Here is a 26,022-nt window from a genome sequence, read left to right as displayed (position 1 = left end):
TACTGCGAACTGAACTACTAAACTGGACTGAACTTTGAGTCATTTTGAAATTGGTCATTTACCCCTAGACAACGATAGAGCTTGATTGATGCTGTTATCTTAATTCTGTGCACATGTGTGTTTATCATCACTGAACTGTTGCATTTATTATCCTTTCGATTACTGTGTTGCTTGTTTCTGTAATAAAACTTTCTTAGTTCTAGTACTCCAGACTCCAACTGAGTGATCCATTTCTGCTGGTTTGGCAACCCAGTTACGGGGTACGTAACATAAGTGGGGGCTCGTCCGGGATTTTGAACGCTAAATTTGGGACGGAGTAAATTGATTGGGTTAAAATTCCCGAAAGAAAGAAAAGACAAACAGCAGAAATGGAGGTTGAGGAATTTATAAAGGCGCCGACCTTGGAGGCATTAGAGGATGCCAGGAAATCGGAATTGATAGCTGTGGCAAAACGGGTGAATCTTGCTAAGGTGAAGTCGACAATGAGGAGAGAGGAGATACACAGAGCTATTGTAGAGCACTATGTATCTAAAGGTGTGTTTCCCCAAGGTGAGCTGGGGGAGGTGTCTATTGAAAAACCTGCTGGAGACGCGGTACAGGTACAACTTGAAAAACTGAGACTCGAGCACGAGTTCCGGGTACGGCAGTTAGAAAGGCAGGAGAAAGAGAGAGAGTTAGAAAGGCAGGAGAAAGAGAGAGAGTTAGAAAGGCAGGAGAAAGACAGAGAGTTAGAAAGGCAGGAGAGGGACAGACAGTTGGAGAGAGAAGAGAGAGAGAGGGACAGACAGTTGGAGAGAGAGGAGAGAGAGAGGGACAGACAGTTGGAGAGAGAGGAGAAACAGAGGGAAAGGGAATTTGAGCTGGAAAAGTTAAGGATAAGGGCCGAGCAGGGGCTCGTGCCGAACCAAGGTGGAGGGTTCCGGGCGACTCAGGAGGTTAGGCTGGTTCCCCCATTTGACGATACCGATGTGGATCGGTACTTTCTCCATTTCGAAAAAGTGGCCATAAGTCAGGAATGGCCGAGGGATAAGTGGGTTGTCTTGCTTCAGAGTGTACTGAAAGGGAAAGCCCAACAAGCTTACTCCGCTTTATCCGCGGAAGATGCCCAGAAGTATGAGGTGGTGAAGGAGGCCATCCTCAGGATTTATGAGTTGGTCCCGGAGGCATACCGGCAGAGGTTTCGGAATGCGAGGAAGCGGTGGGACCGCACGTATTTGGAGTTTGCTCGTGAGATGCAAACATATTGTGAGCGTTGGTGCGCCTCGAAAGGGGTAGAGGGGGATTATGACAGACTGCTGCAACTGGTTCTGATTGAGCAGTTTAAAGGTTGTGTCCCTGAGGGTATGAGACCCTACCTCGATGAGAAAGAGGCAGCCACGTTAGCCGCAACTGCTAAGTTAGCGGATGAGTATGCGTTGACGCATAAAATGAAGGTTGCCCCGAGTAAAGGCTACCAGAAGGGTAGTCAGGACGGCGGGGAGAGTCCGCCGGAGAAGTCAGAAAGTAAGCCGGGGACTAGTGAAAAGGATAAGGTAGACCGGGAGCAGCCTGGTAGGAAGTCTCCTGGGGTCGTCTGTTATAATTGTGGGAAAGTCGGACACTTTGCGTCCAGGTGCTTTGCCCCAAGGAAGGAGACGGGGAAAGGAAAAGCGGAAATTTTGAATGGCTGTATTGAGCTGTTAAGCGAACCGCTAGGGAAGGACAGGTCTGAAAAAGTCCAGGAAGGGCGCGAGAGGTTTATCTCGGCCGGACTGGTGTCAGTGAAGGAGAGGTTAAAACCAGTTCCAGTGTGGATCTGGAGAGACACGGGAGCGTGTCAGTCACTAATACTGAAGAGTGTATTAGAGTTTAGCTCAGAGACCCAGACTGGGGAGGTAGAGGTCAAAGGTGTTGGGGAAGGGACAGAGTCAGTCCCTTTGCACCAGATACATTTACAGAGCAACCTGGTCTCTGGACTAGTCACGATCGGGGTGAGGTCCGAATTACCGATGAAAGACGTGGAAGTCTTGCTCGGTAATGACATCGCCGGAGGGATCGTGTTCCCAGTCGTGAGATTGACGGGTCAGCCTGCCAGCATGGAGGCCCCGCCCGCGATGGTGAATTTGGCTGAAACATTTCTGCCAACCTTGTATGAGACAGGGTGTAGTGAGATAAGAGGTAGTGAGGGAGCTGGGACGGACGTAGCAGTAGCCAGGAAAGAATTTGTGCAGACGCAGGAGCGAGACGAGGGGCTGATGGTTTTTGCCGAGACGCTCTCTCTGACACAGCCTTGACAAGGGAACTAGTAGGCTATTGTGCGGATGAGGAAGTGCTAAGGAAGAAAGGGAAATCAAGTACAGCATCCGCAGATGAGGAGTGGGGGGTGGTGCAAAAGAGTTATGGGGATGAGGTTTTTAACATGGCCCACGAGGTACCCCCCGGTGGACATTTTGCGGTGCTGGAGGAAACAGTTGGTGGAATCATGAAAGAGAGTTACCGGCTGCCCAGGGGGAAAAAGGTTATTGATCATGACCGACGCGAACTGAGACGGTCACCGGCTTTTGATATGCTAACAAACCTAGTCGGTGTTAGCGTGGAAATCAATGAAGCTAGGGGCCCCCTGCTAAGAGAAAAAAACCATTTTGAAAAGATTAGGATGGGATCGGTCAGATGGGAGAAGGCTATTGTTTTGGCCAGGTCCACTGATAAGGTCTCTCCCTTAATCCCCGAAGGAGTAATTAAACGACTCGCACCCATGTGTTTGATTGTCCTGAGGAACTGCAAAGAACTGGGACGTTGGGTTATGTCTGTTACAATAGGGCAGCCAAGCAAACAACACCCATATTTTTCGAGTAATTCAGTGACTAAAGGGCTGATGAACACAGAGGTGTGTATTGGCAATTTAATACGGCTGTCTGAAGCCAGCTTGATAGTGAGCCTTGGAAAAAATGAATTCGGCCACACGAGAGTCACTTACCTGGGAATTGTGGTGACACAGGGGCAGCTGGCAGTGATGCAAGCTACAGTGCAGGCTATCGCTGACCTCCCAACCCCGACAGACAAGAGGGCCCTCAGAAGGCTTTTGGAGATGGTGGGGTACTGCAGGAAGTTTTGCAATAACTCTGCGGTCAATACCCGTCCCCCTCCTACTAAGCCCTTGCGAGAGAAAATTGAGTCGGAATGGGACGACCCTTGTTATTGTGGTCCGGGACAAAACCAAATGAGAGGTTACATTGGTCGCAATTCATCAGTGTCTTTGGCCACTATGAAGTTTGCTGAGTTGGAGCCTGGTCTAAGGGATTATTAATAACACGTGTAAAAGGAACAGAAAATGTGATGACTGTCTGTCAAGGTGTTGACAGCTTCAAATTCTCTGTATTAGCTAAAGAACTGTTAAAGATGTATATTGTGTATGTATCAGATAATGTAGTCATGTTTGTAATTTTTACCTCCCGGTAAAAATCCTTAAAGGGGGGAAGTGTTACGAGAATACACATAAAATTAAGATGTTTGCTGGCCTGGGCTAGCATCAGTGGCATCAGCAGTTGGTCTGCCACCTGCCCTCAGGGGAATGAGAGATAAGGAACAATGGAGCAGCGTCTGGAGATGTGTAATGAAGGGATGTGGGAGGAAGAGCTGTCTGGAGCGGCTCCCCCCTTTGAACCCTGAACTGTTTGAAGTGATGGACAGGCGATACCCCAGCAGGGGGATAAAAAGGGACAGGTTCGCTAAGACAGACACACGCCACCCGAGGTAACGAGACCCTGGAAGCGGTGCGCCTCTCACGAGTGGTGAGAAGTACCGGACAACGCCCAGGGTGGAAAGGTACGATCAGCGGGAACCCGGTGTGTGTCCGCCCTTGCCTGGGTGCCGGGTTCACTGCAGAGGATCGACCGCATCTGGAGGAGGGGTCACAGTCGGTGGCCTCAGGTGACATCACCAAGGACCTGCCCAAAAGCTGTTTGTGAGCCATCTCGCTGGTCTGTGAGCCATCCCGCTGGTCTGTGAGTGAAGCTGTGCTGAATGATGAGTTGTTCCTATTCTATGTCTCTCTTCCCCACGTTGTCCACCGCCATGGCAACGATTACTGCGAACTGAACTACTAAACTGGACTGAACTTTGAGTCATTTTGAAATTGGTCATTTACCCCTAGACAACGATAGAGCTTGATTGATGCTGTTATCTTAATTCTGTGCACATGTGTGTTTATCATCACTGAACTGTTGCATTTATTATCCTTTCGATTACTGTGTTGCTTGTTTCTGTAATAAAACTTTCTTAGTTCTAGTACTCCAGACTCCAACTGAGTGATCCATTTCTGCTGGTTTGGCAACCCAGTTACGGGGTACGTAACAATAGCGATATTTGATTCTGCGCTTCCTGCTCCCTGGATTACAAATATTAAATATTAAAAATAGTTAAAATTAGTAAATATTAAAAATTTAAATTATAAATCATAAATAGAAAATAGAAAAATGGAAAGTAAGGTATTGCAAAAAAACCGAGAGGCAGGTCTAGATATTTGGAGGGTACGGCCCAGATCCGGGTCAGGATCCGTTCAGCAGTCTTATCACAGTTGGAAAGAAGCTGTTCCCAAATCTGGCTGTACAAGTCTTCAAGCTCCTGAGCCTTCTCCCGGAGGGAAGAGGGATGAAAAGTGTGTTGGCTGGGTGGGTCGTGTTCTTGATTATCCTGGCAGCACTGCTCCGACAGCGTGCGGTGTAAAGTGGGTCCAAGGATGGAAGATTGGTTTGTGTGATGTGCTGCGCCATGTTCACGATCTTCTGCAGCTTCTTTCGGTCTTGGACAGGACAACTTCCATACCAGGTTGTGATGCACCCTAGAAGAATGCTCTCTATGGTGCATCTATAAAAATTAGTGAGGGTTTTAGGGGACAGGCCAAATTTCTTTAGTTTTCTCAGGAAGTAAAGGCGCTGGTGGGCCTTCTTGGCAGTGGACTCTGCTTGGTTGGACCAAGTCAGGTCATTTGTGATATTGACCATGAGGAACTTGAAGCTTTTGACCTGTTCCACTTGCGCACCACCGATGTAAATTGGGTTGTGTGGTCTGCTACTCCTTCTGAAGTCAACAACCAATTCCTTCGTCTTGGTGCATAGACTCAAGATTCAGTGAGTAGACTCAGGACGGAGATGAGGAGGAACTGTTTTTCCCAGAGAGTGGTGAATCTGTGGAATTCTCTGCCCAATGAAGTAGTGGAGGCTACCTCAGTAAATATATTTAAGACAAGGTTGGATAGATTTTTGTATTGAAGGGGAATTAAGGGTTGTGGGGAAAAGGCAGTTAGGCGGAGATGAGTTCATCGCCAGATCAGCCATGATCTTATTGAATGGCAGAGCAGGCTTAACGGGCCAGATAGCCTACTCCTGCTCCTATTCCTTATGTTTTTATGCAAAGGAGGGCTAGCAAGAAACATGGGACTTGTAGGAGTTCTATAGATATGTAAAAGATTAACAACAGAAATTGTATTGTGGAAAGTAGGAAATGGCAGAGAAGGCATAAAGATTTGTGGGCAGAACTGAAGAAGCGTGTGCGAGCAAGGAGGCCTACAAACCTGACTCAGTTACACCAGTTCTGTCTGGAGGAACGGTACAAAATTCCAGCAACTTACTGTGAGATGCTTGTGGAAGGCTACCCAAAATGTTTGACCCAAGTTAAACAATTTAAAGGCAATGCTACCAAATACGAACAAAGTGTATGTAAACTTCTGACCCACTGGGAAAGTGATGAAAGAAATGAAAACGGAAATAAATCATTCTCTCTACTATTATTCTGACATCTCACATTCTTAAAATAAAGTAGTGGTCCTAACTGACCTAAGACAGGGAATGTTTTCTAGGATTAATTGTCAGGAATTGTGAAAAACTGAGTTTAAATGTATTTGGCTAAGGTGTATGTAAACTTCTGACTTCAACTGTTAAGTATACCATTTTGGATACTGTTGTGTGGGGTGACCTCCCAGGGAATGCCACAGAGACCAGGTTACCGGCACTGAGCCTGGGTCCGTGGTGCAGAAGGGGAAGAGGGAGAAGAGGGGAGTGGTAGTCTTAGGGGACTCAATCGTCAGAGGAACATACAGGAGATTATGTGGACGTAAACGGGACACCCAGTATGTTGCCTCCCTGGTGCCAGGGTCAGGCACGGCCTTAATCACGTCCACAGGATTTTGGAGGGGGAGGGAGAGCAGCCTGATGTCTTGGTACATATTAGTACCAATGACATAGGAAGGAAAATCAAAGATGTCCTGAAGAGAGAATTTAGAGAGCTAGGTAGAAAGCTGAGAAGCAGGACCTCCAGGGAAGTAATTTCTGGATTGCTGCCTGTGCCACGCACCAGTGAAGATAGAAGCAGGGGATAGAAGGGGAACTGGTTGGGTCTGGTGTCCAGAAAGAAACGGACAGCTTTGAAGCCGTCCTGGTGGGGATGGAGGTGTATAAGGACTGGACATCTATAGTAAAAATAAGATGATGGGGACTAGGGAACCTAAAATCCTTGAAAAGCTCAAGAGTGTGTGAGGTGTCACAGATGCAGGTAGGAAGGGACTGAACTAGGGTGGATGAAACTGAGTTGAGGTATGCAGATATAAGTTCAGTGGGGCAGGAACAAGCAGAAACAATGGATCTACCTGGACAAGTGGGTTTGTGGATTTTGGGTAGGAGGTAGAAACGGGAGGTGTGGGGTGCGGGAACAATGAACTTGGTGGCAGTGGATGGGAGATCCCCAGAGTTGACAGGTTTGGTGATGGTGTTGGAGACAATGGCCTGGTGTTCCTTAGTGGGGTCCTGTTCGAGGGGTAAGTACGAGGAGGTGTCTGAGAGTTGGCACTGGGCTTCAGCAAGGTGGAGGTCAGTTCGCCCGATACAGCACCTCCCTTATCTACGGGTTTGATGGTGGGGTTAGGATTAGTGCAGAGGGAGTGGAGAGCCGAGCATTTGAAAGGAGTGAGGATGAAGTAGGAGAGAGAAGTGTTAAAGTCTAAACTTTTAATGCCCTGTCGGCAGTTGGCAATGAAAAGGTTCAAAACAGCCAGAAAACGAAGGCGGGGTGTCCAGGAAGAGGAGGAGGATTGAAGACGGGAGACAGAGATGTGGGTGCGGGGTGGGGAGTCCTTGCAAAAGAAATAGGCTAAGAGACAGAGACGGCAGAAGAAGAGCACAGCGTTGGGGCGGGCACGGAACTCACTGAGGTGTGGGCACAGGGGGACAAAAGTGAGGCCCTTACTGAGGACAGAAAGTTCTGTCTTAGAGAGGGGAAGGTCGGGGGGAATGGTGAAAGCCCGGCATGGATGAGAGCTGGGATCGGAGGGGGAAAGGGGGTTGGTGTTGTCTGAGGAAAAGGGAGGTTTAGAGCGTTCAGGGATAGTGGGGTGAGAGGAGGATGGAGTCTCTGAAGAACCAGGAGCTGACGGTGGGACTTGAGAGAGACAAGATTGTGGAATGGTGGTGGGGGAAGGGGAGATGGGGGTTCCAGCTGCAGTGCGTGAAGATCCGGTCTGGAGATCAAGGCCACAGTCGGAGTTGGAGGTTGTACAATCAGTGCTGTCCGAGGTCGTTGGAATCTGCATTGACGGCGGAGGAGTCCAGGTTTTGAGTCTGCTCTGGATTGTGAGAGCCGTTGTGTCATGGTCCGGTCCGTGAAGTCCGCATTCCAGTTCACGGTCCGGTACATTGAGCCTGGTTCCAGGTTTTCCTGTTTACCCTGTTTCTGTTGAGCACTCTAATTGAGGCACATGATTCTAGTTTGGGCAGACTCATAAATACCTCCAGAGACCAGGGCTTGGTTGCTGGATTGTTCCTGTCTGAATCCCTTCCCTTCCTTCTGTTGCCTCGCCTCGCCTCTGTCCCTCGCTTGCACCTCATCAGTCTTGCCTTGGAGCAACCCACCGGTGGAAGGCTAGTGCAGTCATCGAGATATGGATTTGGCTGTTCCGTAGCCTGCTGAGTTTACCGGCCGCCTTGAGTCTTGGAGCCACCCTGGACCAAGCTCCCTTCCTGTCCCTTGCCTCTGTTGGATAAGCTAAGCCGTTTGCCGTTACACTGTGGATGGTTCTGTCCCTTCCTGTCCCTTGCCTCCATTGGGTAGTGTCCTGCGTCCTGCCCAGGAGTTGCCTCGAAGTACCCTTGCCCCGTCATGTCCTCGTCTGGCCTCCAAGAACTCCAGCCTCACGACCCCAGCCTCCCAAGACCCCGGCCTGACTCCAAGTTCAAGCCTCAAGACCCCGGCCTCAAGCTTCAAGAGCCAAGACCCCAGCCACATCCTGTCCTGTAGCCATGTCATGTCCTTGCCTAGTTCTGGGGTCCAAGCCCGAGGCAAGACCCAGGTCCTGGGTCCTTGTCCAGTCTCTGGCTCAGAGTCCAAGCCCACGCTCCTAGTTCATAGTTCCTTGTCTTGTCCATGTCCTGGCCCTAGTCTGCGTTCTTGTCCCTGCTCCTTGTCTGTATCCTGTCACGTCTCTACTCTAGTCTAGTCCTGTTCCTTGTACTTCAGTGTGTGTGTCTTGCATTTGGGTCTGTTCCAGTGCCCCCACTATGACACATTGAGGTCAGCAGGAGGGAGACCTTGTCTCACCCTGCTACTTGGAAAAACGCCATACCCTTCCCTCAATTCCTCTGTCTCTGCCGCATCTGCTCTCAGGATGAGGCTTTTCATTCTAGAACGAAGGAGATGTCCTCCTTTATCAAAGAAAGAGGCTACCATCAACACTGCCCTCAACCATATTTCTTCCATTTCACGCACGTCTGCTCTTACCCCATCTTCCAGCCACGATACCAGAGATAGGGTTCCTCTTGTCCTCACCTACCAGCCTCTGCGTCCAGCACAAGTTGGATAGATAAAGGGATGCAGTGGATGTTGTATATTTGGACTTTCAGAAAACCTTTGACAAGGTGCCACACATGAGACTGCTTACCAAATTAAGAGCCCATGATATTACAGGAAAGTTACTAGCATGGTTAGAGCATTAGTTGATTGGTAGGAGGCAGCAAGTGAGCTGCTAGTGACCAGTGGTGTTCCGCAGGGGTCAGCGTGGGGACTGCTTTTTAAATGTTGTATATCAATGATTTAGATGATGAAATAGGTGGCTTTGTTACCAAGTTTGCAGATGATACGAAGATTGGTGGAGGGGCAAGTGGTGTTGAGGAAACGGGTAGGATGCAGAAGGATTTAGACAGATTAGGAGAATGGACAAGAGCGTGGTAAATGAAATACAATGTTAGAAGATGCATGGTCATACACTTTGGTAGTAGAAATAAATGTGCAGATTATTTTCTAACCAGGGAGAAAATCCAAAAATCTGAGATACAAAGAGACTTGGGAGTCCTTGTGCAGAACACCCTAAAGGTTAACTTGCAGGTTGAGTTGGTGGTGAGGAAGGTAAATGCAATGTTAGCATTTATTTCAAGAGGTCTGGAATACAAGAGCAGGGTTGTGATGCTGAGACTTTATAAGGCCCTGGTGAGGCCTCACCTTGAGAATTATGAACAGTTTTGGGCTTCCCATCTAAGAAAAGATGTGCTGGCATTGGAGAGGGTTCAGAGGAGGTTCACAAGGATGATTCCAGGAATGAAAGGGTTATCATACGAGGAATGTTTGATAGCTGTGGGTCTGTATTCGCTGGAATTTAGAAGGATGTTTGGGGAGGGGATTTCATTGAAACCTTTCGAATGTTGAAAGGCCTAGACAGAGTAGATGTGGAAAGGATGTTTCCCATGGTGGGGGAGTCTAGGACATGAGGGCAAAACCCAGGATAGAGGGGCGTCCATTTAAATCAGAGATGCGGAAAAATTTCTTTAGCCAGAGGATATTGAATTTGTGGAATTTATTACCACAGGCAACTGTGGAGATCAGGTCATTGGGTATATTTGAGGCTGAGCTTGAGAGGTTCTTGATTGGAAACGGTACCAAAGGTTATGGGGAGAAGCCCGAGGATTGGGGTTGAGGAGGGGATAAAAGGATTAGTAGCCATGCTTGAATGGTGGAGTAGACTCGATGGACCAATTAACCTAAATCTGCTCCTATGTCCTATGTTGTGTCTTTGTTCTGGAAAGAACTAGAGCACCCTAAGATAGGGGGTGGAATTGCGTCAAGTCTGAATGTCTGTGATGAAGGTAAGGTAGTGGGGGAATTGTTAGTTACAAAATAGTGGATGATGTGAGAGGTGTCTCAGTGTGAATGATGAATTCCAGTGAAAAGTATTCAGTTAGAATCCCAATCATAAACTCTGGCTCTATACTTAGATTTTCCTTTTCGTCCCCAAGTAGTCCTGCTCTTTTCCTTGCTGCCCTCTTGCTTCTAATATACTTGTAAAAGGTTAGGATTCTCTTTAATCCAACTTTCCAAGGCCAATTCATGTCCAATTCTTGCCCTCCTGGTTTCTTTCTTCACTCCTGTATCTCCTGTAAGCTTCAAAAGACTCAAATGAAACCCAATGCCTATATCTGGCATATGCTTATCAAGCCCTCTATTTCCTCTGTAAATCAAGGTGCCCTAATTTTGCCATCTTTGTTTGTAACTCTTACAGGGACATGCTGAATCTGAATCTGAGGTCTCAAAATAACAACGCTCCCTCCCTCCACTTACTATATGTTTGTTTCCCATTCAGCTGCTTACAATCTTCTTTCACAAGGTCTGTACAGGTAAAATCAGCCCTCTCCCAATTTAAGACCTAAACTCTAGGACCAACCTGTTCCAGAAACCAATCTCAGTTTCACTCCAGTCCACTCTTAAGCATTAACAAAATGATGGAAGATGTGGACAACAGTACTAACAATGAACACTTGCTCATCACCTTGACATAATTGGTCTTTAGCCAAGGAGTGGTGAACCTGCAGAATTCCTTGCCACAGGTGGCTGTGGAGGCCAAGTCAATGGGTGTATTTAAGGCAGAGGTTGATAGATTCTTGATTAGTCAGGGCATGAAGGGATTCGGGGAGAAGGCAGGAGATCAGGGCTGAGAGGGAAATGGTTAAGCCGTGATGAAATGTTGGAGCAGACTCAATGGGCCAAATTCTTTTCTCCTATATCTTATGGTTTAAAAGCCTTCTCGCCAATGCCCAGTTTGGACTTTGCAAGACCATTAGTTTAATGTATTCATGGACTGTGGAGATGAATGTCAGAAACGAAATGACAATGACTATCCTGACATTATTGGTATTGGTTTGTGATTGTCACATGTACCAAGATACAGTGTCTTGCATACTGTTCATCACACAGTGTATTGAGCTAGATTAAGGTAAAGCAGCAACAATGCAGAATAAAGAGTAAAAGCTACCAAAATAGTACATTGCACATAAACAATAAAGTGAAAGGTAGTAACAAAGGAGATTGTGAGGCCAAAAGTCCATCGTCCATCTTGTTATACAAGAGATTGGTTCAAAAGTCTGATGAGAGTGGGGTAGAAGCTGATGTTGAGTCCAGTGGTATAAGCTTTCAGGCTTTTGTATCTTCTGCCTGATGGAAGAGAGGGGAGACAACACGTCTGGGGGGGGCAGGGGGGGAGAGGGGTGGATAGAGTCTTAGATTATACTGAATGTTTTAGTGAGGCATACAGTAGAGGGGAGGCTGGTTCCTGCGATATGCTGAGCTGTATCCATAACTCTGATAAAATAAATGTCTCCATAATCATGTGTTAATTAGAAAGTTGCCAGTCTGGACTCATCTGAGTCTCATCCTGGCTATTTCTGTTAGTCCAATTACATAAACATTTATATATGTAGTTACAAGGCAAGGACATCCAGCACTTGGCACCATTGAAAATCAGACAGAAAAAAAAAATATTTATATATCTATCTATCTATCCTATCTATCTATCTATTTTCCTGTCTGATTTTCAATGGTGCCAAGTGCTGGATGTCCCTTGTCTTGTAACTACATTTGAACAGTTTAAAGATGAAAGATGAGCTTTATTTGTCACGCGGACATCAAAACATTCAGTGAAATGTGTCATCTGTGTCACATCAAACCAGCGACAGTTGGGCAAGTGTCACTGTGCTTCCTATGCCAATATAGCATCACGACGCCAACGTACTGTAACCATACGATTTTGGAATGTGTAAGGAAACCGGAGCACCCAGAGGAAACCCATGCGGTCACGGGGAGAACGTACAAACCCCTTACAGGCAGTAGTGGGAATTGAACCCCAACCAGTGAAAGCTCTGCTCAATTCTCTGCAGTTTCCTGTGGTCATATGCAGAGCCATACCGAGCCATTATGTATCCAGTCAGAATACTTTTTATAGTGCATCAATAAAAAAATAGTCAGGGTTGATGGGGGCATGCTGAATTTCTTTAGGCTGCTGAAGAGTAAAGGCATTAATGAGCTTTCTTGGCTGTGACTGGACCAGAACAGGTGATTGACCATGTTCACACCAAACAGGAACTCGAGGTTTTCAACCTGCTCTACCCCAACAGCGTGGATGTAGACAGGAACATGTGCACCACCGCCCCTTTCTGAAGTCATTGACCAGCTCTTTTGTTTTGCTGAGACGAGGGAAAGGTTATTGTTATAACACCATGTCACTAAAGGTTCACCAGATTGATTCCTGGGATGGCAGGACTTTCATATGATGAAAGACTGGATCAACTAGGCTTATACTCGCTGGAATTTAGAAGATTGAGGGGGGATCTTATTGAAACGTATAAAATCCTAAAGGGATTGGACAGGCTAGATGCAGGAAGATTGTTCCCGATGTTGGGGAACTCCAGAACGAGGGGTCACAGTTTAAGGATAAAGGGGAAGCCTTTTAGGACCGAGATGAGGAAAAACTTCTTCACACAGAGAGTGGTGAATCTGTGGAATTCTCTGGCACAGGAAACAGTTGAGGCCAGTTCATTGGCTATATCTAAGAGGGAGTTAGAAATGGCCCTTGTGGCTAAAGGGATCAGGGAGTATTGAGAGAAGGCAGGTACAGGGTTCTGAGTTGGATGATCAGCCATGATCATGCTGAATGGCAGTGCAGGCTCGAAGGGCCGAATGGCCTACTCCTGCACCTATTTTCTATGTTTCTAACAACAGTCCTTCCCATTTTTTTTATAGCTGCACGGACCACCCATTGCTCCGAGCAGGAAATTTTTACATGGCCTGAAAACTGTACTGCTCTTTTTTTGTCATATGCATACCATGAATATTTAGAATGAAAACAAAAATATTACATATTTTTTTAATCTATTAATTGAAATACAGTACAACAAAGAAATCTTTCACATTTTGTAAACATTTTCCAGCTGTGTGGCAACAAAGGCTATGTGCGCAGGAGCGTTTGGGTTACTGGGTTGCCACACACCCATGCAGCTTAGAGGCAACAATGATCACTAAAATGTCCATTTCCTTCCTGTACTCTGACTCATCGTTATTTGAGGTGTGGCACTAAGGTTTGACATTATGGAGTCCTGGTAAAACTGAAGCGAAAAGGGATTGTCAGGTTAACAATGGGTATGTTCACTGATGGTAGCATAATCTTCAATTCCATTAGCAAGGGAAGCATTCCATATCTCTGTGCAGTAAAACCTAGACAGTACTCAAGCATGTACTTATAACTTACAATTAATAGTGGAACCTCATAAGAGCCAGATAATGGCTGTTATTTTCTAAGGCAGGGTTTAGTTACCTATGCCTTTGTATTCATAAGTGTTACAATTCCAATGTACCACACAATCAACATCCTGAGAAGCAACTGACCAGAAACTGAATTAGATCTACCACATCTATACCCTGCTTATGAGAACAGGTCAGAGACTATCTTTTGACAAGTGATTCATTACATGTTATCCCAATGTCTTTCCACTATCCGTATGGAACAAATTAGGAGTGTGATGGAACACCACAGACGGGACAGGAAATGCCTGGCTGGGCTGGCAAGTGGGTCGTTTGTAAGGTGGTGCGTACTCTATCGTTTATAATTCAGTCTTCTGATTCCTGGAAACACCCTGACAGCAGAGGTACTTTTACTTCTTCCACGTAATGTATACTGTAAAACTATTTTCTTTTGTTGCAGATTTACATCAGCAATTTTTGTTTTTATTAGAAAGCTTACCTGTTCCTTGGCTGGTTACATTTGCTGCTTCTGGCTTTGGACTGAGCCAAGTTGTCAATCTGGTTAGCTGCTAGCTGTGGAAGGAAAACAAAATGTGCATGCTTCCTTTAGAACCTGGCCCAGGAAGGATCTGGGCCACGGGCTTATCAGCAAGACACCTTATATGTGATGTCTTTCACTACAGGAAATAACTTGCCTGTGAAGATAATTTTACTAATGATACTCCCTTGGGCGGCCTTGGTTTTCAGTTGCAGTAAGGAAATTATAAGTGCTCATCCCAAAATAATAAGGGGCAAAAGAACTTTATATAACTTCAGATGTCTAAGCCAAGGAAAATGGAGTCTGAATATGGCTCTTTCCTCTGCTGTCTTGCAATTCCCTTTCAGTTTTAGCAAATCTTTGATTATAACTGAATGGCTTTGAGATAAATTGTAACATGTCTGTTTTATCTTACAGATTGATACTGAATTGCAACCATTGCCATGATGAGGTTGACTTGCTTTTCTACCAGCATTATCGCACTTATGGCCATTCAGGTTCTGACCTTTTTCTTCTTGTATTCCAAACAAAACGTGGCTATATATCCATCCAATGAACAGAAAAACAAAGTTCACATCCTCATTCTTTCTTCCTGGAGATCGGGCTCCTCCTTTGTAGGACAAATGTTTAGTCAACATCCTGATGTCTTTTATTTAATGGAGCCTGCCTGGCACGTGTGGGTACAAATGAATCACGAGAGTGCAAAGGTCTTGAAAATGGCTGTTAGGGATCTGGTACGATCCACATTTTTGTGTGACATGTCAGCATTTGATTCATACATGTCTGAAGACAGACTTGTATCTCACTTATTCCAGTGGGAAGTCAGCCGAGCCCTCTGCTCACCACCTATGTGTAACCGCTATGCAAGAACTGACCTCAGCAATGATTTAATCTGTAAGAAACACTGCAACAGGACCAATTTTTTCAAAATGGAAGAAGCCTGCAAAACCTACAGTCATGTTGTGATCAAAGAAGTGAGATTCTTCGAATTAAAGTCACTCTTTCCTCTCTTCACGGACCCCCAGCTGAACCTCAAAATCATCCATCTTGTTAGAGACCCAAGAGCTGTCCTTAAATCTCGTGAAATGTCACTTCATGCTCTGGTACGAGACAATGGTGTTATTTTAGGTAAACAGATAGAAAAGGAAAAAGAAGAGGCTTCAAACTATGATGTCATGAAAGAAATTTGTAAAAGTCATTTACTGATATACAAGCTTGCAAATGAAAATGCTCCTGAATTCCTAAAACAACACTATATGATGGTACGGTATGAAGATGTAGTAAGAGATCCACTTAAGGAGATATCAGCAATGTATAAATTCACTGGTTTAAATCTGACTCCAAAACTTGAGTCTTGGGTATATAATATCACACATGGGGAAGGAACTGGATCTGCTTTCAAAATAACATCTAGAAATGCCAGAAGCATATCAGAGGCATGGAGGACTGCAATGCCATATGAAAAAATTTCAAAAGTACAGAAAATCTGTGGGAAAGCTATGAACATGCTTGGATATATACAGGTTCATTCAGAGTATGAACAGAAACTCTTATCCCGGGACCTTCTGCTTCCACGGAGAAAATATCAGTTCAGCTGGTTGAGTTCTGACGAGGATGCCAGGTAGTCAAGAACTTTAAGGCATCCAATATATTTTTATCAAATTGTATTTATCTGTTATTTCTGATTTTAACTTTTCGAAATTTGTATGGAATACAGAATTCCTTACATGAATATTTTTGGACAAATACATTGAAAAATTGTAACTGGCTTTGAAAATGGGGCAGGAAGTATTTCTATGTTTAATTTTTGAGATGACTTAAAGAAGGGTTTAGGTAAGGTAAACAAGTGGAAGGTAATAATTCATGATATGCTTTGCAAATTATTTTTTAGTAGGATAATTCACCTTTGGAAGGATTATATATCCATTAAAGTCTATTTAATATTATTATTTCTTTAGATTAATTAAGATAATTTGTCTTTTTCAAAGTCTGATTTTAACTTTGATGTGAAGCAAATAAGAAGTCTCATTTATTTTACACTGTCTGAGTACTTCTGATTTTATGTAATTGAATTTTTGACGGGACCTCATTATTGAAAATTACTGGCACATATGCGAGGGTGTTCTAACCTTAAAACAGGCATAAAGCTTTGAGAAGTGCATTAACAGCTTTCCGTTATACATGGCAGCCAGAAAAGCTTATTCTTTTAATTGCAGAATAGAATTTAAAGTTTACAGTTATACTGGATTTTACCTTGAAAATAAGATATTTGCCAAGTTCTTAGAAACCTCTCATTCTACAGGTTCAAAGAGAGAAAGAATATATAATTCGATATTTTGTTTTGCTTCTTAATGGGAGTGAGGCACCATGATCCAGACATGAAGAGACATTTCCACTTTGGGTGCCCAGTGCCAGTAGAACACACTATGTCATCAGCACAGCTTGGCCAATACAAAGTAAAGCTCCTTTTTCCTTTTCACAATATTGTGAATTACTTCATGTTAAAAAGGAAATCTCATAATGCAGTTTTGCCTTCATACTTTTTCACCGCAACAAATGCTCTTACACCGTAGGACCATAGACATAGAAGCATAATTACAGCCATTTGGCCCTTGAATCTACACCATTCTGTCATGGCTGATTATCTTCCCTTTCATCCCCGTTCTTCCCTCTGCCTGTAACCTTTGACACCCTTACTAACCAAGAACCTATCAACTTCCACTTTAAATATACCCAGTGACTTAGCCTCCATGACCGTCTGTGGCAATTTCACCACCCTTTGGCAAAACTCTGGTTAAAGAAATTGCTCTTCATTTCTGTTCTAAAGGGACGTTCTTGTATTCTGAGGCTGTGCCCGCTGATCCTAGGCCTTCTGAGTATCCAAGTAAGCAACATCCACTCGTTGAGCACCTCCGCACTCCCTCTACCTAAAGTGTAACCATTTTAATTCCAATTCACATTCCCATTCTGACATGCCAGTCCACGGCCTCCTCTTATGCCATGATGAGGCCACCCTCAGAGTGAGGGAGCAACCCCTTGTATTCCATCTAGGTAGCCTCCAACATGACGGCATGAATGTTGATTTCCCTCCCCCTCCCCTCCTCTTCTAATCCCACTCAGGCTCCTTACCTCTTCTCACCTGTTTATCATCTTTCCGTGGTATACTTTCTCCTTCCTTTTCTTCTGTGCTCTACTCTTCTCTCTCGTCAGATTCCTTCATCTCCAGCCCTTTACCTTTCCACCCGCCTGGCTTCACCTATCACCTTCTAGCCATCCTCCTTCCCCTCCATCCCACCTTATTATTCTGACATCTTCCCCCTTCCTTTCCAGTCCTGAAAAAGAATCTCAGCCCAAAACATTGACTGTTTGTTCATTTCTATTCATGCTGCCTGTCCTGCTGAGTTCCTCCAGCATTTTGTGTGTGTTGCTTTGGATTTCCAGCATCTGCAGAATTTCTTCTGTTTAACATACATTGGCTCTCCATTGTTTCTCCTGCCTTTTATTTCCTCAAACAATTCCAACAGATTGGTTGGGCAAGATTTCCCCCGGAAACTTCGGCCTACTTTATCATGTGCTCCAAAGTATCCTGAAACCTCCTCCTTGGTAATGGACCCCAACATCTTCCCAACCACTGAGGTCGGGCTAACTGTCCTTTAACTCCTGTTTTTGCTTCCCTCCCTTCTTAAAGAAATTTGCAAATTTTCAGTCCTCTGGAATCAATCCAGAAGGTAGAAATTCTTGAAAGATCATTATTAATTCCCTCAGAACCTCATGACCCTCATTCAGAACCCTGGGATGTAGTCCATCTGGTCCAGGTGACTTATCTGCCTTAAAACCGTTCAGCTTCCCAAGCCCCTTCACCTTTGTACTACTGACCCCAACTCTGATATACTTCTGGCGTCTTCCATAGTGAAAAGTGATGCAAAATACTGATTGAGTTCGTCCAGCATTTATTTGTCTGCCATTACTATCTCTCAGGCATCATTTTCCAGCGGTCCAATATCCACTGTTGTCTCTCTTTTTCTCTTCATGTATATGAAAAACATTTGCTATTCTATTCTATATTATCAGCCATCCTATTACATATTTCATCTTCTGCCTCCTTATCACTTTTCTAGTTGCCTTCTGTTGGTTTTAAAAGTTTCCTAATCCTCTGCAGTTCTCTTTACACCACTATAATACCATTACATCTGCTTTTAGCTTCTCCCTCTCGACTGCAGGGTGAATTCTACGATCACTGCCTGTAACAATCCTCTAGATCTTCTGCAGACAGCACTCACAAAACCAGTTAAACTTCTGAAAGGACACTGGGATACCTGAAAATAATAACAGCAGCAATTTATATCCTAAAAGCTTCTCAGAGTTAGATCCCACTTGGTGGTGAAAGATTTACAGAAAATGATGCAACTATGGTTAGGAGAGGATCTCAAGAAAAGTCAAAATGAAAAGAAGTAGCTAGCTGTGAAAATTTATAGCTTCAGATATTAAGAGAGTTTTGAAGTTTTGATTGTGGAGAAATAGAGGAATACAGGGTATATATATAAACACTGGTGTGAGATAAGCTAGAAATACACAGTGAACATAGCCACAGAGAAGAGGATGCAAAGAACAGAAACCCAGAGTTCACTTATATAAAATTCAGAAGTTGGCTGACGCACTCAAGATGAGGTAGTGAATTGGATTGGATATTGCCTTTGTGGGAGAAGTCAGAGAGTGGTAGTAGATGGTTGCCTCTCTAATTGGAGGCCTTTGACTACTGGAGCACTGTAGGGTTCAGTGCTGGGTCCATTGTTGTTCATTGCCTATATCAAGAGTCTGGATGGTCATGTAGTAAATTGGATCAGCAGATTTGTGGATGACACCAAGACTTGGAGTGTAGTGGACAGCGAAGAGGCTTGCAGCGGAATCTGGACCAGCTGGAAAAATGGACTGAAAAATGGCAGATGGAATTTAATGCAGACAAATGTGAGGTATTGCACTTTGGGAGGGGAAACTCACTGTAGAACTTGTGTGGTGAGCAGAAAGGCACTGAAGAATGTGGTAGACAGAGAGATCTGGCAATACAGGTCCATAATCCTTTGCAAGCGGAGTCACAAGTAGATACGGTTGTAAAGAAAGCGTTTGGCGCATTGGCATTCATAAATCATAGTATTCAATACAGGAGATGAGATGTTTTGTTGAAGTTGGATAAGACATTGAGGCAGGTTCGATATTATCATTTAAAGAAAAATTGGATAGGTATATGGACAGGAGAGGAATGGAGGGTTATGGGCTGAGTGCAGGTTGGTGGGACGAGGTGAGAGTAGCGTTCGGCACGGACTAGAAGGGCTGAGATGGCCTGTTTCCATAATGTAATTGTTATATGGTTATATAAGTCAATAGCATCATAACATTTTAAGTAACATTTGGATATTAAACACACAGCACATATTTTCCCCGTATGAACATATAAAATCATTGCAACACACCAATATCGCTGAATCAGTGGGAGCCCTGGGCTTGTTTCCCTGCAACAAGACGGTCCTATCGAGGGGTGATGGGAGACAGCGATACTCAAAGGGGGTTCCTTATGTCCAGTCTATTCCGCAATTTAGTTTTTGTTGCATTCATTGCAGAGATATGTTGGAAATGGAAGCAACGTTTTCAGTGCTTTCGTGGCTATCTCAGGATATTCAGCCTTGACTTTGATCCAGAATGCCAGCAGAGATGTTATGTCAAACATACTTTTCAGCCTGCTGTCATTTGCAAGCTCGAGGAGTTGATCTTTTACCCGCGCTGACGTGGATGATGCGCGGGTAATGACCTCGCGTGCGTTCAAGCTCAACAATGCGTGACAGGGAATGAGGAAAGGTGCTGCTGACTCCTATCGTTTCCTGGTGGCCCGGTACCGGTCCGCGGCCCGGTGGTTGGGGACCGCTGGCTTAGATGAATACTTGCTTAGATAGACACCCGATTTAGTGTTTCACTGTTCATTTTAAATAAATACCTAAAATACCCATTTTTAAATCTATGTCTTCTGTTTCACTTACTGGCTCCTCAAATCTGTTCTTCCACGTTACAAGAGGTCACGGGTTAAGGGTGAAAGGAGAAATGTTTAAGGGGTACATGAAGAGGAACCTCTTCACTCAGAGGGTGGTGAGAGAATGGGATGAGCTGCCAGCAGAAGTGGTGGATTTGAATTCAATTTCAACATTTAAGAGAAATTTGGATAGGTACATGCTACATAGGTGGGAGGGATATGGAGGGCTACGGGTGCTAACCACCGTAAAACAAGACAGAGAGAGGGAGAGAGAGATGGAGGGCTACGGTTTGGGTGCAGGTCGATGGCACTGGGCATATTAATCCTTTGGCTGGGGCCATTTCTGTGCTTTAGGCTCTATGACTCTACAGGTCTACAACCAAGTTGATCAATTTGTATTCTGAACAAAATTAGATTAATACGACACATAATGTTTGGCGTTTTCCCCACTGCATGCAGCTCAAGTTTCCTGTGGTGAAAACACAAGAACATAAGAAAAGGAGCAAGGGTAGGCTATCTGGCCCATTGTGCGTGCTCCATCGTGACTAGGGACACCGCTCCATCAATCTTCCTTTTTCCTGTGTGATTCAAGATTGTTTAATACCATTTCCTGAGTGCAAGTGTAAATAAAAATGAGGAAATTGTTACTCTAGATCTAACGCATCACAGGAAAACATGAAAGATAAAGAACACAATAATTGTCTTACTCTGCAAAAAAAAATCTAATGCTGTCTTAAATATATTTAATGAGGTAGCTCTATGGTTTCCTTGGACAGAGAATTCCACAGATCCCTCATTCTTTGGGAAAAACAGTTCCTCCTCATCCCTGTCCTAAATCTACTTCTCCAATTCATGAGGCTATCAGTGAAAATGACTTTCCTGCCCCTATGTTATCCACCTCTTTCATAATTTTATGTATTTCTACAAGGTTCCCTCTCATTCTTCTGAATTCCAGTGAGTGTAGGTCCCAGGTATCTCAGCATCCCCTTCTCCAGAATCAACCGAGTAGAAGTCCCAAGCACCACCTCCAAAGCCAGTACATCTTCTAGAGTAAGAACAGAACTGCCTTCAGTACTCCAGGTGCAGCCTCACCAATATCCTGTGCAGTTGAAGCATAACCTCGCTGCTTTTGAATTGAATCCTTTAGCGATAAAGGCCAATGTTACATTTCCTGTTTCACCAGCACTCCCAAGTCCCTCTGCTTAAACCATGGTGCAATCTTTCACCATTTAAATAATAATCCGATCTTCTATCTTTCCTCTCAAAGTGAATGACCTCACATTGACTAGTGTTTTGCTCCATATGCCAAATTGTTGTCCACTCACTAACCCCATCTATATCTCTCTGCAGACTGTCTGCTTCCTTCGCACAATTTGCTTATCCACTCAATTTAATGTCATCAGCAAACTTAGATACGCTACGCTCGGTCCCCTCTTCCGGATTGCTAATGTACTGTATGTCATGAACAGTTACAGGCCCAGCACCAACCCCCATGGCACCTCACTCACCACTAATTACCAACACAAGAAGCACGCATTTATCCCAACTCTTTGCCTTTTCCTTAACTCCATGCATCCTTATTTTATGGATCAGTCTTTCATGCGGCACCTTATTGAATGACTTCTGGAAATTCAAAGATACAACATCCACTGCAGTTGTTATAAACATAAAGAACTCCAGTAAGTTTGCTGAATAGAACTTGCCCTCCCTGAATCCATTAGGCCAGACAGCATTTATGGAAAAGAGTACAGTCAACGTTATGAGCTGAGACCCTTCAGACTGTTCTGCTGAAGGGTTTCAGCCTGAAGCATCTACTGTACTCTTTTCCGTAGATGCTGCCCGGCCTGCTGAGTTCCTCCAGCATTTTGTGTGTGTTGCTCGGATTTCCAGCATCTGCAGATTTTCTCCTGTTTGTGCTTCCTGAGTCCTTGCTGTGTCTGCCTGACGGATCCATTTCTATGCAGGTGTTTTCCTCACACGGCACGGTCGCGTAGTGGTTGGCACAACGCTTTACAGTACAGGCAACCCAGGTTCAATTCCCGCAGCTGCCTGTAGGAGTTTGAACGATCTCCCCATGTGGGTTTCCTCCGGGTGCTTCAGTTTCCTCCCACAGTCCAAAGATGTACCTGTTGGTAGGTTAAGTGATCATTGTAAGTTGTCCTGTGCTACCATTGGAGGGCTGGTGGCAGCGCGGCTCAAAGGGCTGGAAGGGGTTACTCAGCTCTACATCGCAATAAATAATACAGACATTAAGCTAACTGGTCTATGGGGGCAGCACGCTGGCATAGCAGCTTGCATAATGCTATTACAGCACCAGTGACACGTGTTCAATTGCACTACTGACTGTAAGCAGTTTGTACGCTTTCCCTGTTACTGCACGGGTTTACGTCCACATTCCTAAGAGATATGGGTTAGTATAATTGACCACATGGGTGTAGTAGGGAAGTTGCCTATTTTGATATTGGATGATGCTGTATCTGGGGGTTAGCCAAGAAGTCTCTGGTCCCATCAATGACAATTGTGGAGTTCGAGGCTTGAAGTTCAGGGTCCTCATCTGTCATCATCGGCAAGTCCTGGGTTGATACTGGAAAATCCAGATCGAGGACCAAGGGTCGATCGGAAGTCCAGATGTTGAGGCCCAATGGCCAAAGTCTGCAAACCTTTGCAGGTCCACTGGGGATGCTGGAGGCTTGATGTCTGCAAATCCAGAATCCACCGGAGGCTGGAAGCAAAAGAAGGCAGCCTGCCCTGTGTTGGATGAGTGTGGATATACATGGGTGTGTGATTGGAAGGGAGCAATGGGATCTACTTTTGCTGTTGTTGCTTTGCTGCTTCTTGTGTTTGGTTTTGTTCTGCCAAGTATGGAAGGCATCCTATGTTGGCAAAGGAATATGTGACGACACTTAAGGGGTGTCTCGGGCATATCTCTGAGAGCATTGGTTGTTAATACAGTTGGTGCATTTCAATATACACATGAAAAATAAGAACATAAGAGATAGGAGCAGGAGTAGGCCATCTGGCCCATCGAGCCTGCCCCGCCATTCAATAAAATCATGGCTGATCTGTCTGTAAACTCAGCTCCATCTACCTGCCTTTTCCCCATAACCCTTAATTCCCTTACTATGTAAAAACCTATCTAACTGTTTCTTAAATATATTTAGTGAAGAAGCCTCAACTGCTTCCCTGGGCAGAGAATTCCACAGATTCACCACTCTCTGGGAAAAACAGTTTCTCCTCATCTCTGTCCTAAATCTTCTTCCCTAGTTCTAGTCTCACCTACCAATGAAAACAACTGTCCTACTTCTATCTTATCTATCCCTTTCAAAATTTTGTATGTTTCTATAAGATCCCCTCTCATCCTTCTGAATTCCAGAGAGTATAGGCCCAGGCAACTCAATCTCTCCCCATAGGTTAACCCCTTCATCCCTGGAATCAACCTGGTGAAACTCCTCTGCAGTGGTCTTGAATTCAATCCCTCTAGCAATGAAGGCCAACATTCCGTTTGCCTTCTTAATAGCCTGTTATACCTGCAAGCCAACTTTTTGGTATTCATGAACAAGCACTCCCAAGCCCCTCTGCACAACAGCATGCTGCAATATTTCACCATTTAAATAATAATCTGCTCTTCTATTATTCCTTCCAAAGTGGATGATCTTGCATTTACCAATGTTGTATTCCATCTGCCAGACATTGGCCCACTCACTTAACCTATCTATATCCCTTTGCAGACTCTCCACATCCTCTGCACAATTTGCTTTTCCACTCAGTTTAGTGTCATCAGCAAATTCTGCTACACTACACTCAGTCCCCTCTTCCAAATCATCAATGTAAATGGTAAACAGCTGCGAGCCCAGCACCGATCCCTGCGGCACCCCACTCACCACAGACTGCCTACTAGAGAAACACCCATTTATAGCAACTCTCTGCCTTCTATTGGTTAACCAATCCACTATCCATGCCAATACACTTCCTCTGACTCCATGCATCCGTATCTTATTTATAAGTCTCTTGTGCGGCACCTTATTGAACGCCTTCTGGAAATCCAAGTATACGACATCCACCTGTTTCGCTCTATCCACTGAACTCATTATGTCCTCAAAGAACTCCAGTATCTGAATCTGAATCTGGTCTGAATCTCTGAGAAAGAATTCAAAGAACTATGGGAGTATACAGCTCTAGAGAAATCATTCAGTCTTGTAGTCAAAGCAGCCAAGCAGAACTATTTAGAATAATGTGGTTTATCGGTTCTCTGCCAGTGGTTTTCCAGGTTATGGCTCATTAGGTAGTCAGGAGTCAAGTTTGAAAGTTTTTGCACATTACCCTTTCAAGTATTGAATTTTCAACCCTCACTATTCTTTAGACTAGAAGCATTTTTCTCCACTCCTTTCTAAGACAATGCTCTACATGAGACCGCAAGGAACAGCAGAGAGTTGTTAGCATGGCTCAGCACATCACAGAAACCAGCTTCCTCTCTGTGGACACGAGGAAATCTGCAGATGCTGGAAATTGAAGCAACACACACGAAAAATGCTGGTGAACGCAGCAGGCCAGGCAGCATCTCTAGGAAGAGGTACAGTCGACGTTTCGGGCCGGGACCCTTCGTCAGGACTAACTGAAAGAAGAGATAGTAAGAGATTTGAAAGTGGGAGGGGGAGGGGGAGATCTGAAATGTTAGGAGAAGACAGGAGGAGAGGGGTGGATCTACGAGCTGGAGAAGGGAAAGGATCATGGGATGGGAAGCCAGGGGAGAAAGAGAAAGGGGGAGGGGAGCCCGGAGGGTGGAGAGCAGGCAAGTAGTGAGAGGGACAGAGGGAGAAAAAAGAGAGAGGGAAAAAAATATAAAATAAATAAATAAGGGATGGGGTGCAAAGGGGAGGAGGGGCATTAACGGAAGATAGAGAAGTCAATATTCATGCCATCAGGTTGGAGGCTACCCAGATGGAATATAAGGTGTTGTTTCTCCAACCTGAGTGTGGCTTCATCTTGACAGTAGTGGAGGCTGTGGATAGACATATTGGAATGGGAAAGGGACGTGGAATTAATATGTGTGGCCACATCTCCCAGTGGCCACACAGTTTAATTCCACGTCCCATTCCCATTCTGATATGTTCCTGTCTGTGGACTCTGTTTACACTTCTCATTGCCTCGGTAATGCAGCTACCATCGTCAAAGATCCCTCCCACAACGCACATTCTCTCCTTTCACCCCTCTCATTGAGCCAAAGATCCAAAAACTTGAGGGCTCATACCACCAAGCTCAAGGACAGCTTTGATTCCACCAGCATAAAACTATTGAACATTCCCCTAGTACAATAAAGTGGTCTCTTGATCTTACAATCTATCTCATTATGATTTGTACCTTATTGTCTGCTTGCATTGCACTTTTTCTACAACTGTGAGACTTTATTCTGCATTCTGTTATTGCTTTCCCTTGTACAACCGAAAAGCACAGTTGTAATGAAATAATCTGAATGAATGGTATGCAAAACCAAGTTTTTCACTGTACCTCGGTTCGTGTGGCAACAATAAACCAATTTATCAATTTACTATCAAAACATAGAACAGTACAGCCCAGTACAGGACCTTTGGCCCACCATGTTGGGCTGACCTTTTAACCTACTGCACAATGTCTTCAGAAACTGCAAGTAGAAAGGTGAAAGGTGAAAGGTGAACTGGCAACTGCAGCAGGAGTAGGTGGTGAGGTGGTAGGTCACATCCACAGCGATAGTCATCAGAATCGGAATCAGGTTTATTATCACTGACAAACGTCCAGAATCTGAATCTGAATTACAGGCATATCACCATTTAATATCACTGGCGTATGTCGTGAAATTGTTGTAATTGCGGCGGCAGTACGGAGCAATACATAGTAATAGAGAAACATGTGGATTACAGTAAGTATACATATATTAAATAGCTACATTTTTAAAAGTAGTACA

The 26,022-nt window shown here is 44.7% G+C and overlaps 1 protein-coding gene across 5 annotated transcripts in view; it reads left to right on the top strand.

Annotated features, from left to right (window-relative positions):
- Positions 1-26,022, top strand: part of chst6 (carbohydrate sulfotransferase 6) — a 95,982-nt gene that overhangs the window by 44,618 nt on the left and 25,342 nt on the right. For 3 of the 5 annotated variants that reach the window (XM_063067084.1, XM_063067082.1, XM_063067081.1), the window contains exons 2-3: positions 14,483-15,686; positions 19,681-20,055. In XM_063067084.1, the coding sequence (XP_062923154.1) occupies positions 14,509-15,686; positions 19,681-19,747 (1,245 nt within the window). In that variant the 5' untranslated portion in view covers positions 14,483-14,508 and the 3' untranslated portion in view covers positions 19,748-20,055. Of the gene's footprint in view, positions 1-13,819; positions 13,932-14,482; positions 15,687-19,680; positions 20,056-26,022 lie in introns of those variants that run through there. The other 2 variants (XM_063067083.1, XM_063067085.1) reach the window with 2 other exon arrangements.

This window comes from Mobula hypostoma, chromosome 14 (assembly GCF_963921235.1).
Source record: "Mobula hypostoma chromosome 14, sMobHyp1.1, whole genome shotgun sequence".
Lineage (NCBI taxonomy): Eukaryota > Metazoa > Chordata > Chondrichthyes > Myliobatiformes > Myliobatidae > Mobula > Mobula hypostoma.
Note: the sequence above shows the minus strand (reverse complement) of the source record. Positions and strands in the feature narration are given on the sequence as shown.